The sequence below is a fragment of the Oncorhynchus gorbuscha genome, linkage group LG06, assembly GCF_021184085.1.
Source record: "Oncorhynchus gorbuscha isolate QuinsamMale2020 ecotype Even-year linkage group LG06, OgorEven_v1.0, whole genome shotgun sequence".
Taxonomy (NCBI): Eukaryota; Metazoa; Chordata; class Actinopteri; order Salmoniformes; family Salmonidae; genus Oncorhynchus; species Oncorhynchus gorbuscha.
In genome coordinates this window covers 23,619,809-23,633,863 of record NC_060178.1, presented here as the reverse complement: position 1 = coordinate 23,633,863, position 14,055 = coordinate 23,619,809, and the positions used below count along the sequence as shown (strand labels likewise).

General features: G+C 44.9%; 1 protein-coding gene across 1 annotated transcript in view; it reads left to right on the top strand.

Moving 5' to 3' along the window:
* The first annotated feature begins 1,047 nt into the window (after positions 1-1,047).
* Positions 1,048-14,055, top strand: part of LOC124037718 (metalloprotease TIKI2-like) — a 102,517-nt gene continuing 89,509 nt past the window's right edge. Inside the window, exons 1-2 of the mRNA XM_046352704.1 lie at positions 1,048-1,507; positions 4,596-5,165. Coding sequence (XP_046208660.1) covers positions 1,400-1,507; positions 4,596-5,165 — 678 coding nt within the window. The 5' untranslated portion in view covers positions 1,048-1,399. The remainder of the gene's footprint in view (positions 1,508-4,595; positions 5,166-14,055) is intronic.

Genomic DNA, 14,055 nt, shown 5'->3' with positions numbered 1-14,055 from the left:
CCGGGGGGCACTTGTCCAGGGCCTGTCTGCCATCAGCCCAGAGGGTAGGCCCGGGGGGCACTTCTTCCAGGGCCTGTCTGCCATCAGCCCAGAGGGGAGGCCCAGGGGGCACTTGTCCAGGGCCTTTCTGCCATCAGCCCAGAGGGTAGGCCCGGGGGGCACTTGTCCAGGGCCTGTCTGCCATCAGCCCAGAGGGGAGGCCCGGGGGGCACTTGTCCAGGGCCTGTCTGCCATCAGCCCAGAGGGTAGGCCCGGGGGGCACTTGTTTGAGGGGCTCTCATGATAAATAGCCCACTACATGATTCTGTCACAATGTCTGCCACTTGGAGAATAACACGGGTCATGGCAGAGGTTTGACACTGTAGCCTGAAGAGAGGGACAGCTAGGGCTCTCAACATGGTCATTCATCCGAACCATTCAGAATTATATAAGATGACTATATCTTAAGAGGGCTATTATAGGATAAATAAATAAAACACTCTCCACAGTTGTCTTTACTGAGATGTTTATTTGTAGGCATTAATCAATCATGATTAAGACACTGGGTCTAAGGACCCATATTCAAGTTTTGCACAAAAAGTGTCAAACAATTAATGACAGTGATAAATGTGAACCAAATGAAAAGGAAACAGATGACAACATGTTAATATAACTAATTTAGACTTTTTAATTATTCCTCGCATGAAAGGCACCAGACTGGCAACATTGTGCCTGCCACCTGCCCTCCAGTGGTTGGGCATAGCATTTTTTTCGTTTCGTGCCGGGTTTTACGCACTGGAAATACAGATGACAGTTTTATACAACTCAATCTCCCATATCATCTCCCACTCACACGCAAACCTGTGCTCTCCCTATCCATCCCCCCAGAACCTGCGCTGCCCTCTTAAAATAAGCAGTGAGGGAAAATATTCAAAGCCTTACACCTCCTCTCAACCACACACACACACACACACACACACACACACACACACACACACACACACACACACACACACACACACACACACACACACACACACACACACACACACACACACACACACACACACACACACACACACACACACACACACACACACACACACACACTTCTAGAGCGCACTGTGAAAACTTTCCCCTGCAACTGCTGAATAGGTTAGTGCCTGCGACAGGACAGCGCCGAGTGGGAAGAGACAGTGAAAGCGGAACGCATAGCCGGTTACTAGCTGCCTGGGGTTCGGGAATGGCGGAAAGTCGGAATGGTCCATTCCCTCCTTCCGAACCGCACATGTGAACCGAACCCCGTCTCCTGCGGGTCGATTTTGTTACGTAGTAGGAGGCAAAGGACAGTAAAGAGCGAGAAAGAGACGATTGACGTATCTAAGACAGCCAGTCGACACCACTCTCCTCTCATCTCGAGATGGTCTGCGCGCCAGGACATCGATGGTTCCTACTTACCGCTCTCTTGCACGCTGTTGCACCCCTGGACATCCGCGAGAGACCAAGGCAATGTGACCCACCGAAGTCGGTGAGTTGTGCCCGATCGTTACGGCTACATGGTCTTTACCTGTTTCAGTAATGTCTTAAGGCAATGTCAAACATAAAGATGTCCTTGAATGGATAGCCTTCTAGCGAAATAGTTAAAGTTAATTGCAAATGTCGGCCTATGTGTCTAGCCTTGCATATAACTGCCCCAAAAGGCTATAGCAAATGATAAGACAAAATAAAAATAAAAGGAAAAAGGATGTCCTATTTATGAGTAAAATAAATGCACTTTGCTTAGACAGTGTTCCTGAATGAGTTGTTTCTATGAGCAACGGTAGGTCTACAGCAACAACAAAAAAGTGAGATGTTGTGTTGTTATTGGGTTTTGAGTAACAACCAAATTAACAATGACTATAGCAACTGCGTTTTATTGTCATGGAAATATTAACATGCCCTAATAACTACTTACACGTGTAACAAGAACAATAATTATGTTCATAGCTACTTTATTAGGCTACCCTATTATTTTCTATTATAGCACATTTATTATTAGTAGTAGTAGTAGTAGGTTATTAATATGATTATTATTAGGTTATTTTTATGTCATCATATTTTATTAGGATAATCCATTATTTCAAAGATTCCTAGAATTGAAAGATTTTCCAATCAGCAAAGTTGCTTCCAATGGCACATGACATATTCCGGTGTTTCCTGAAAATATGGAAGCAGTTGCCAAGCGAAATATCGTCCGCCAACCCTATGCATGTTTATGTGGCAAAATAACGTGGGGAACACCCACCGTTGACCCACTGTTAATATAACATTTATTTGTACAAGTTTCAGTGACTTTTCAAAACTGATCAAGTTTCAATTAAACACGACCTATTAAAACAGCTATCGGCCATTTTTGCAATATTATGGAATGGGCTCAATAGCCAAAGGGAATTAATTTCAGTGTTCTCTTATCTGGTCGGGACCGTGTTGCACTCGCTCTCGTCTGTCTTTATCGCAGTGTGAATTTATCATCAGTACAAGAGATGAATCAGAGGGAACTTAATTAAAATCATGACTGGACACAGCGCGTGCCACACGCGCACATCGCTGGCTTGGGTATGCTACAATTTCCCAGATATTAACGCAATAAGTCTGAACTGAAATTACATGACTCCAGCACGAACGTAAATAACATATAATTTTAACCGGGCATGATGTTATCTATTAATAAAATACAAATGTTATAATACATTATTGAAAATATTTATCAGGGATGACTTGACAGTATTGCAACAACATAGTCCACAAAAGTATTTTATTTGTAGTGTTGTTAATCTGTTTCATCATCTGTGATTATGGCATTATTGTCAGATATTAACTGTAGAAGTGTCCCCCCTTAAGTGTGATTTCTAATACGCCAGTACAAAGCTTTCTGTTTTTATTTAATTAGCCAATAAAATGGAGGTGCTCAAGTCAGTGCTCCAGCGCGAGAACTCATAGAAAACACCGCGCGAGGAAAGGAGAGGGCCTTTTCTCATCAACGTCTGTATGGACTTCAACCGTCCTCGTTCGATCGGACAGTAGACTCCGTGAACTTGACGAACATTCTTAGACAAGTTAATGATTAACAAATTATATGTAGGCTACACAGTTGTCAAAATAGAATCAAAGTATGATGGTTAGAGAGCGGTCATCATCTGTGGATTTATTTTGTGTACTTAGGCTATGTGAATGTCCAATGTGGAATTAATTTCCAAATAAATGTTTTATTTACACGTCTTAGATGATGTGTAAACATTTCAGTAAAAGACAATGCTCAATACATAGATTGTGTGAGAAAATAATTATAATTTAATTTATGAAAATAACAAACCCTTGCAATAGTAATAATATTTCCAAAGATGTAATGCCTTTTGGCAGGGTTTTGAAATCCTTTAGAAAATATTTTCTAATATGACAAATGTACACTGGCAGCATGACATTACAATTGCTATTTCAACTGGGGAAATGTTAATTGAAATACATTAGGAGCATGTGACGTTAATAACATTATATGCACTTCTAAGCCTACCAAATGCTTCTATTTAATTTATTCCTCTCCCATTTCGACCAGGCTTTCCAATTGGTTTAATAACACTGAAGTTGGTTTCTCTTCAGTCCAATGTCAGTGTACTATACTGTTAACTCCAATGAAAATAGATCCATTTGAACAGAATCAAGCATTTCACAAAATAACAGTTTGTCCATAGTTAGAGTTTGTTGTGCAATGCATACATCTATCCAATAACTACTTTGATAAGCCACTTTGATCATATCATAGTTATGTTGCTTGTTTACATTTGTCCTCATTCCCATCACAACAGCATCTCAATGATTTGCATGATGTTTTGCAGATCTATGGTCTATGAGTGTTTTTGGAAACAGGGCATAATTGACCCCTATGAAATCTCTGGGATGTTAATGAACTGCAAGTAATAGACACATGCACACATCCTTTTTCCATTTGATCACAATTGTATAGTGTTTAGTAAACCAGATACATTAGCCACGTCTGACCAAATCCTAATCAAAGGCCTATGTGTGTGCATTTTGATGTTTGTGTAGGCTATCTGTTCCAATGACTGTTGCAACAACAACAACACATTCCTCAAGTCAAGAATATACCAGCTAGGTGGATTGCAGCAGTTTCATATGGTTCATTATGTTTATACTGCTGTAACAAGCGTTGAAAAGCTTTCCAGTTCCACAGAGGCACTGGCAGCACAGCTATGCACCTCGGCAATACACTGGGGTCTGTTTACAAGGAGAAAGCTTCACTATAAACTCGCTGCCTCAGAACAGCAGACAGACAGAGAGCAGCATAGTACAGCACAGTGGAAGCTAGTTAACATGGTTTCATTGTGCCCCTGTCTTTATCTGGAGATTACAGTTCATCAGATTCTATTGCATTGACCTGTATCTCAGACAGATGTACTAAAAGGCTGTTTTGAATCTCTTAATCACAAAATGTAGTTTCAAATGTATTATTGCAGATAGCCTTAACTCAGAAGGTTATGTTACTGTATTCCTAATGCTGATAGTCATAATCTCTCCCTCTTCTCGTCCTCCTCCCCCTCAACCCCCCTCCACCCCCATAGCAAAATGACATGAACTCATTCCTCTGGACAGTGAAGCACCCAGCTCCCTACCCTCCATCCTATCTTTTCGGGACCATCCATGTTCCCTACACCCGTGTATGGGACTTTATCCCAGACGTCTCCAAACGGGCCTTCCAGACCAGTGCCAACGTATTCTTCGAGTTGGACCTGACCGACCCCCTGACTATCTCCAAGCTGACCAGCTGCCAGCTGCTGCCCCACGGGGAGAACCTGCAGACCCTGCTGCCCCGGGACCTATATCGCCGCCTCAAACGCCACCTGGACTACGTTAAGCACATGATGCCCTACTGGATGACGGCGGACCAGCGGGGCCGGGGGCTGTACGCTGACTATCTCTTCAATGCCATCGCAGGGAATTGGGAGAGGAAGAGGCCTGTGTGGGTGATGCTGATGGTCAACTCTCTGACGGAGTCAGACGTGAGGTCACGGGGAACACCCGTACTGGACCTGTTCCTGGCCCAGGAGGCCGACCGCATGGGGAAGAGGACAGGAGCGGTGGAGCGGGTGGAGGAGCAGTGTCACCCCCTCAACGGACTCAACTTCTCCCAGGTAAGAGATGGGACTACATGGAGGGGGTGGTGGTTGGACATGATCATTGGAATGGGGGATATATGATTGCTGGATTCATTTTGTTGGTGGCTGGGGGCTGGAGGTTTGTGGATTTAGGGGAAGGGAGACGTCTTGGGAGGAGATGGTGGAGAATGTAGATGACAATGGGGGGAGAAAAATAGTATTAGAGATGGTATGCTTCAAAGCTTTGTAGATGGTTTTAAAGTTCTGAATGTTCCTGAGCCTTACAAAACAAACAGACATGAGAGCTGAATCAGCTGACAAGGTGTCAGGATGACAGATGTAAGTGATAAGTTAGTGAAGGTGGGAGTGTGGGAGGGGTAGCTCTCTTTTTCCTGGGCTGAATGCCTGTCTGTGTCCTCATGATACTACCACTGCTAGTATCTTGCTCTGTAACTTAACACTGAAAGATGGACAGAATAGTCTGATTACTTGATGACATAAACATAGGGAGTATCCTTGTTTTATATCTCCTTGGCTGTAGAGGACAGGCAACATGTAGGACTAAATAAATGATGGCACAGGAAGGGTTAGGCAGAGGTCAACTCCAGTGTATTTTTCCAAACTCTGGGAGGTCCAGGTATGTCTTTGATGAGCTAGGACTGGGAGGATGTTCCCCTGTAATTTATGCTCATCCGTGTGCTCTCTGGTCCTCAGAGAGCGACATACACACACACACACACACATTCATGGATGCATACACACACATACGCAAGCACACATACACGAGCACACACGCACACGCACACACGCACACACACACACACACACACACACACACACACACACACACACACACACACACACACACACACACACACACACACACACACACACACACACACACACACACACACACACACACACACACACACACACACACACACACACACACACACAGTGTAACAGAATCTCGGAGTGCCTGGGCCTCCATGTGACAGGCTACGAGGCTCCTGCGCTAATTTGAGAGGCACTGGCCCCACACAGCTTCTCCTCTTTCATCAGCACCTCCTAACTACGCTGTCAAAGAGCAAACACACACGCACACGCACACATCCTACTTTCCCTAACCCCTAACAGTTAACCTAACCCCTAACCCTAACTCCTAACCCCTACCCTAACCCTAACAGTTAACCTAACCCCTAACCCTAACCCATAACCCCTAACCCTAACTCCTAACCCTAACCTTTAACCCTAACCCTAACAGTTAACCTAACCCTAACCCTAACCCTACACCTAACTCCTAACCCTAACCCGTAACCCTAACCCTAACAGTTAACCTAACTCCTAACCCTAACCCCTAACCCTAACAGTTAACCTAACCCTAACCCCTAACCCTAACAGTTAACCTAACCCCTAACCCTAACAGTTAACCTAACCCCTAACCCTAACCCTAACAGCTAACCTAACCCCTAACGCTAACAGTTAACCTAACCCCTAACCCTAACAGTTAACCTAACCCCTAACCCTAACCCTAATAGCTAACCTAACCCCTAACCCTAACAGTTAACCTAACCCCTAACCCTAACCCTAACAGCTAACCTAACCCCTAACGCTAACAGTTAACCTAACCCCTAACCCTAACAGTTAACCTAACCCCTAACCCTAACCCTAACAGTTAACCTAACCCCTAACCCTAACAGTTAACCTAACCCCTAACCCTAACAGTTAACCTAACCCCTAACCCTAACAGTTAACCTAACCCCTAACCCTAACCCTAACAGCTAACCTAACCCCTAACCCTAACAGTTAACCTAACCCCTAACCCTAACAGTTAACCTAACCCCTAACCCTAACAGCTAACCTAACCCCTAACCCTAACAGTTAACCTAACCCCTAACCCTAACAGTTAACCTAACCCCTAACCCTAACAGTTAACCTAACCCTCCAACCTAACTGTATCTGTAACCCCAAACCCTAACCCTAACTCTAACTCCTAACCCTAACCTTAAACCTAACTCCTAAACCTAAACCTTACCCTAACTCCTAACCCTAAACCTAACTCCTAACCCTAATTCCTAACCCTAAACCTAACTTCTGACCATAATTCTAACTCTAACCCTAATTCTAAACCTAACCCTAAAACTAAGCCCTAAGCCTAAACCTTTTTCTTTGTGGGTACCGATGAAATGTCCACACTTCTGGTCCCCACAAGGATAGTAAAACCAAAAACGCACACACAGTTGCCTTGCACATTCGTGGGAACCTGGAACACAACTGCCCTACATCAGAGCAATTTTGCAAAGTCAAGGCATGCACTGCTTCTCAATGTAGTAGTATACAGTGATAATTTAAGGGGTAGTTTCTAATGACCATACCTGGAGCTAATACTATACCAGTACAACTCTAAGTGTCATTCCTGTTATTTGGTCGTCACTAGTTACCACAGCCACAAAGTTATAAAGCTTGACTATTTCTACAATTTCTCTTCTTAAAATCTGATTTGAAACCTAACCCTAACCCTAACCTTAACCCTAACCTTTACCATAGTGCTAAACTTATGCCTAACCCTGACCTTAAATTAAGACCAAAAAGCCCATTTTTGTTTTAATACATTTTTACGATATAGCCAATTTTGACTTATATCGAATGAAGAATTGAGTAAATCAACAATACAAAGTGTTGGAGGACTGCCTGCAATTCTGTTGTTCCTGGGAACAGACCGTTTTATGAGGCAGGTGTATTGTTGGATACCATTTGTGTTGTTGGAGGTTATTTTCATAAAATCTGGATAATGAATAACTTAAGTTAAACTGTGTAGTAGAATAGACTTTTGGACTTTTGAGCTCAACCCCCCCCCCCCTTTCCAAATGGTATGAAATAAGTTCAAAGCCTTAAATGAAAGTGACATGGAAACAATTATAGTCAATTATTATAATTTGAGATATAATTTGAACACTGTGGTTGATTGAATCTCTCTATATGGTTGATTGGAACAAAGATGAGGTCAGATAGACGAAAAAAGTGAGATAGAGTGAGAGAGAGAGAGAGAGAGAGAAGAAAAGTACATGAGAGAGTGAGTGAAAACGAGGGAGGGAGAGGAGGGAAAGAGTGATGTGCATCATGTCAGTGCGAACCCTAATCTGAAACATGAGCTCCACTTCTCTGGTGGGAGATCTGACTTGGGAACAGTTCCAAACCCTGCCGGCCCACATTATTATTTTTTCCCAATAAAAGTAGCTGCTTACAATATCCTGTAACTTGCTGCTCCCGCATCGCCAAGAGGGTCTCCGAAACATAAAGGCTGGTGATTCATCATCTGCCATAAGCTTTTCATAGGCACCTGGCCCCTGCACACTCAGTGACCTAGAACTGTGTAGCTTGACCTGGGGCATGGGCTAGCCCTAGTCAGCCTCCTCTCCCCTCCCTGCCCTTCGGCTTCTCAGCATGAGGACAGAGTGGCGTCACTGGCTCAGCCATCGCTCTGGGTCCCCCGACCTCACAGAAAGTAATCTGTCCGGATGAGAGGTGGAACTGATAAAAAGTCCACCCCCCTCGTTGAGTAGTGCATCCTGTGGCATCTCAGTGATGGAGGTGGTGGTACAGGGGCCAGGCCAGTGTGGAAGCTGGGCTGCTGGGCCCTGCCTGAGAGGTTGGCGCTGGGCCCTACAGACAGAGCTTTGGAGCTCTCACAGACCTGATAACACTTTGGTTTCTGTGTGCAGCAGCACTGAGGCAGCAGTGAGGCTGTGGAAACAAAGGTAGAGGGAGAGCATGTTTAATCTCCAGAGCTATGGAGGGCGATGCAGGCCTACAGCTGGGTGGGCCAGCCAGCACCAAACTCTCTCCAAAGGCATGCTATCTGTACCGAGGGGGAACCTGTGGAAAGCCAGGCCGTCTAGAGGGGTGCAAGCTGGTCACCGACCTTTGTGAGAGTGTCAACAACAACCACACAACCGTCTCCCTCCCACTCCCTCGGCTCAGTGCGTACTTCTATATCTACATCTAGACCAGACCTTCTGCTGCCTGCTACTCTCTCTGCCTTTCAGCGTCTGGCCTGGTGTATAAATACCCGTATTTATTTACTCTGGGTCACATTGCAGCCGAGGCACAGGCCTTTGTCGGGGGGAGATGACATCACAGCTGTGACCCACCTCTAACCCTGAGCGAGGGTTAGAGGTGGGTGTTGGCGGAGCAGTGGGCCGTGAGCAGAATCCGTGAGGAGACTGCAGTCTGTGGGTGAGAAGCTGAACTCTCAGGGGCCCCAGAACAGAACAGGCTGGGTTACTGGGCTATTTTCACTGTGTTCTGAAGAGGGAGGGCCATATTGTTGGCTCCACCCACACACACACATTCATGAACACGCAGAAGTGCACCCACCCACACACACCCACCCACACACACCCACCCACACACACGCACGCACGCACGCACGCACGCACGCACGCACGCACGCACGCACGCACGCACGCACACACACACACACACACACACACACACACACACACACACACTCGCGCACGCGCGCACGCACGCACGCACGCACGCACGCACGCACGCACGCACGCACGCACACACACACACACACACACACACACACACACACACACACACACACACACACACACACACACACACTCCCAAGTCTCTGCAGTTGTATTGTCACCTTAGCAGGACCAAATCTAGTTTCTCCTCAGCAGGAGTCATGGTGGCAAGGAGGTGCCCGGTGGTGCACTGTGACAGAGACGTCTATTTCAATCAGAGTTTTGTTTCTCTGGTTTAATGGTATGGGGTGAAGATTATACTCAGAGATGGTACCCTGTGTGACCAGGGAAATTAATATCTCCCTTGTCTCGACAGGGTCAGGGAGATCGCCGACGAAGAAGAGCTGTGTTCAAAACACATCACCCGGGTGTCATGTCAAATCATGACAGAACACTTCTCATTGTGTTCATTGGACTCTGTCATATAAATAATGAATATTTAAAGGGAGGAATTAGGTATCTAACCAGTCTATATTCAAATATTTACATTCCATGGCTGATGAGTAAGGATGGGTCTGGAGCGCTCCTCTGGCCGCAGGGCCTGATGACGAGTGATGGAAAAAACAGTCATCTCCTCTGCTCTCTGCTCTGCTCTGCTCCCTAACCTCCTGGCTTCTTCTGGCTCCATGCTCCCTCCCTTTGTCTCCCTCGCTCTTTTTCTCTCCATGTCCTGGGGCTCTCCTTGTCCCACTGCTGAACTGTACACACCTGTATCTGCACACACAGAATAGAAGAGGAGACTAGGAAAATATACTGTAGTGCAAACACAGGGCCTCTCCTACACTATTGCTTCTATGGTTGGTACTAAGACGCTGCTACTACATTGCTTCAATGTTGTTATAATGTTCAGAAAAAAACACTCCAAAGGAAACGCTGGTAGACGTACAACATCCATCCTCTTTTCGAGTGAAGTGAGAGAACGACGTCAAGCCTTGTACGACTCCTAGTACAAATATGTGGAAAACTGGCAACAGGTATCAGACAGGATATCTGTTGGCAGGCGGGCAGAGGGGAGGGGAGGGCGGGCAGACGGATAACCAACCAACCACTGCTCTAATGACTTAATTGGCTGCTTAATGACTAAATTGCCCTCTGCTATCCAGAACCACTTAGACTATTATACACTGTCCAGAACAGAGGCTGAGGGTAGAACCCAGTGAGGCGGAGAGAAAGGCCAAACGTAGATGTGGAGTGAGGCGTGGGTCGCTAGTGATGACTGTAGCTACTGGATATATATTTTTGGGTCATCTGGGTCCATTTTCAAGTCTGTGGAAGCCTATTATTCATACCCCTTGTTCCACATTTTGTTGTGTTACATCAGTCAAAAGTACCAGTCAAAAGTTGGACACACCTACTCAGGGTATTTCTTTATTTTTGGTATTTTCTACATTGACGAATAATAGTGAAGACATCAAAACTATGAAATAACACATATGGAATCATGTAGTAACCAAAAAAAGTGGTAAACAAATCAAAATATATTTGAGATTTTAGCTTATTCAAAGTAAGCTAAAATCTTTGCCTTGATGACAGCTTTGCACACTCTTGGCCTTCTCTCAACCAGCTTCATGAGGTAGTCACCTGGAATGCATTTAATTTAACAGGTTTGCCTTGTTAAAAGTTCATTTGTGAAATGTCTTTCCTTCATAATGCGTTTGAGCCAATCAGTTGTGTTGTGACAAGGTAAGGGTGGTATACAGAAGTTAGCCCTATTTGGTAAAAGACCAAGTCCATATGATGGCAAGAACAACAAACAGAAACAACAGAAACAAACTCTTCAAGATCAGGACGACACACTGAGCGTAGATATATATATTGATTGCAATTATTCCCAAATGATTGAGCGTTCATGTGCAAAGGTTTAGCATTTCAATTGTTATAATGATCAACTTTGGTGTCTTATCTCAGTCGACCCCCACTTCCCTTTTGTCCACCAAGCCGCGATGCCGGGTTTAGCCCACTAGTGCACATTCCCCTATCATTTCCTTGTAACCATATCTACTGTTTGTTTATGCCTTTCTGTGAGTACATAGTTAGTAAATAAATTGTTTAAGACAATTGATGTATTAATGACTCATAGTGACGACTGGGTTCGTGCAGATAACCAACAATTTACGACGTTTGGAATGAGACTAACGTAAGGGGAAAAATAATAAATTAATCAGAAAACTAAGTGATCAGATTAAAATATCTGAAAGTTATATTAGGAAAATTATAACTTTGTAATCTGAATATTTTACTTGGTGCCCCGACTTCCTAGTTAATTACAGTTACAGTACATGATTAAGTAGGTTAATCACGTAATAATAATTACAGAGAATTTTTTATAAAGATTCATCTTCAGTTTAATGATGCCAAAGACACGACAGTTGTCTTGGTAAGGAACTCCTGCACAGGAAGTTGGTGGTACCTTAAGTGGGGAGGACGGGCTCATGGTAATGGCTGGAGCAGAATATGTGGAATGGTATCAAATACATAAACACATGGTTTCTTTCATGGTTTCCAGGTGTTTGATGCCATTGCATTCGCTGCTTTCCAGTCATTATTATGAGCCATCCTCCCATCAGCAGCCTCCACTGAACTCCAGTGGCCTTGGCCTTGTGTTTGAGGTTATTGTCCTGCTGAAAGATGAATTTGTCTGTTGGAAAGCAGACTGAACCAAGTTTTCCTCTAGGATTTTTCCTGTGCATAGCTCTATTCCGTTTCTTTTCATCCTAAAACACTCCTTTCCTTGTCGATGACAAGCATACCCATAACATGATGTAGCCATCACCATGCTGTAAAATATGAAGAGTGGTACTCAGTGAAGTGTTGTATTTGCCCCAAACATAACATTTTGTATTCAGGGCCATTAACATCATTATCCCAGAAACCCTAGACCCACTACAATTTGCATACCTCCCCAACAGATCCACAAATTCCCACCTGGACAAAAGGAAAACCTACGTGAGAACCTACGTCATTGACTATAGCTCAGCGTTCAACACCATAGTGCCCTCAAAGCTAATCACTAAGCTAAGGACCCTGGGTCTATACACCCCCCTCTGCAATCCTGGACTTCCTGACGGGCTGCCCCCAGGTGGTAAGGGTAGGTAACAGCACATCTGCCACGCTGATCCTTAACACAGGGGCCCGTCAGAGGTGCGTGCTCAGTCCCCTCCTGTACTCCCTGTTCACCCATGACAGCATGGCCAGGCAACAACATTGACAGGTCACGGAATCAGCCTCAAAATCCTTCATCAGTGATTTGAAAACACCAATCGGGACAAGATCTTCCAGTTTAAAAGTATTTTGTAAGGTGTTCCAAGATGATGGCGCAGACTGCATAAAGCCCTTTTACCAAATTCAGTTTGGACATTTGGAACAGTTAGCAGGATAAAGTCCAGCGAACGAAGAGAGTACCCACCACATTTCTGAACAATAAAAATGCACAAATAAAAAGGTAGTAAACGCAAAATGGCTTTGTAAATAAAAGTATACCAGTGACTGAGCCTACGAGTGACTAGAGAAGGCCAGCCAACCCTGGCATACAAAGTGCAGTGGTGTGTAAGGGGTTTGCAGTTTAAAATACATCTCAAAGTGCCATGGTAAAGAGTGTCAATTGATCTCAAACACTGAGCGGAAGCATTCATATATAAAATATCCCTCCCTATAGGAAGGAGGTCAGAGACCTGGCGGTGTGGTGCCAGGACAACAACTTCTCCCTCAATGTGATCAAGACAAAGGAGATGATTGTGAACTACAGGAAAAGGAGGACCCCATTCTCATTGACAGGGCTGCAGTAGAGCAGGTTGAGAGCTTCAAGTTCAAGTTCCTTGGTGTCCACAGCACCAACGAACTATCATGGTCCAAACACACCAAGACAGTCGTGAAGAGGGCACGACAACGCCTATTTCTCCTCAGGAGACTGAACAGATTTGGCATGGATACTCAGATCCTCAAAAAGTTCTACAGCTGCACCATCGAGAGAATCCTGACTGGTTGTTTCACCGCCGCGTATGGCAACTGCTCACCCTCCGACCGCAAGGCAGTACAGAGGGTAGTGTGTATGGCCCAGTACGTCACTGGGGCCAAGCTTACTGTCATTCAGGACCTCTATACAAAGCCGTGTCAGAGGAAGACTCCAGCCACCCTAGCCACAGACTGTTCTCTCTGCTACCGTATTTGCCCCAAACACCTGTAGACCTTACAGTGAAAGATCGACAGGTGTAGACCGGCGCATGTGAAAAATACGATTTGATTTGATATAGCTAATTTCTTTGCAAACGGGAGGCGTGTCTTATTGCAAACGGGAGGCGTGTCTTATTGCAAATGGGAGGCGTGTCTTATTGCAAACGGGAGGCATGTCTTATTGCAAACGGGAGGCGTGTCTTATTGCAAATGGG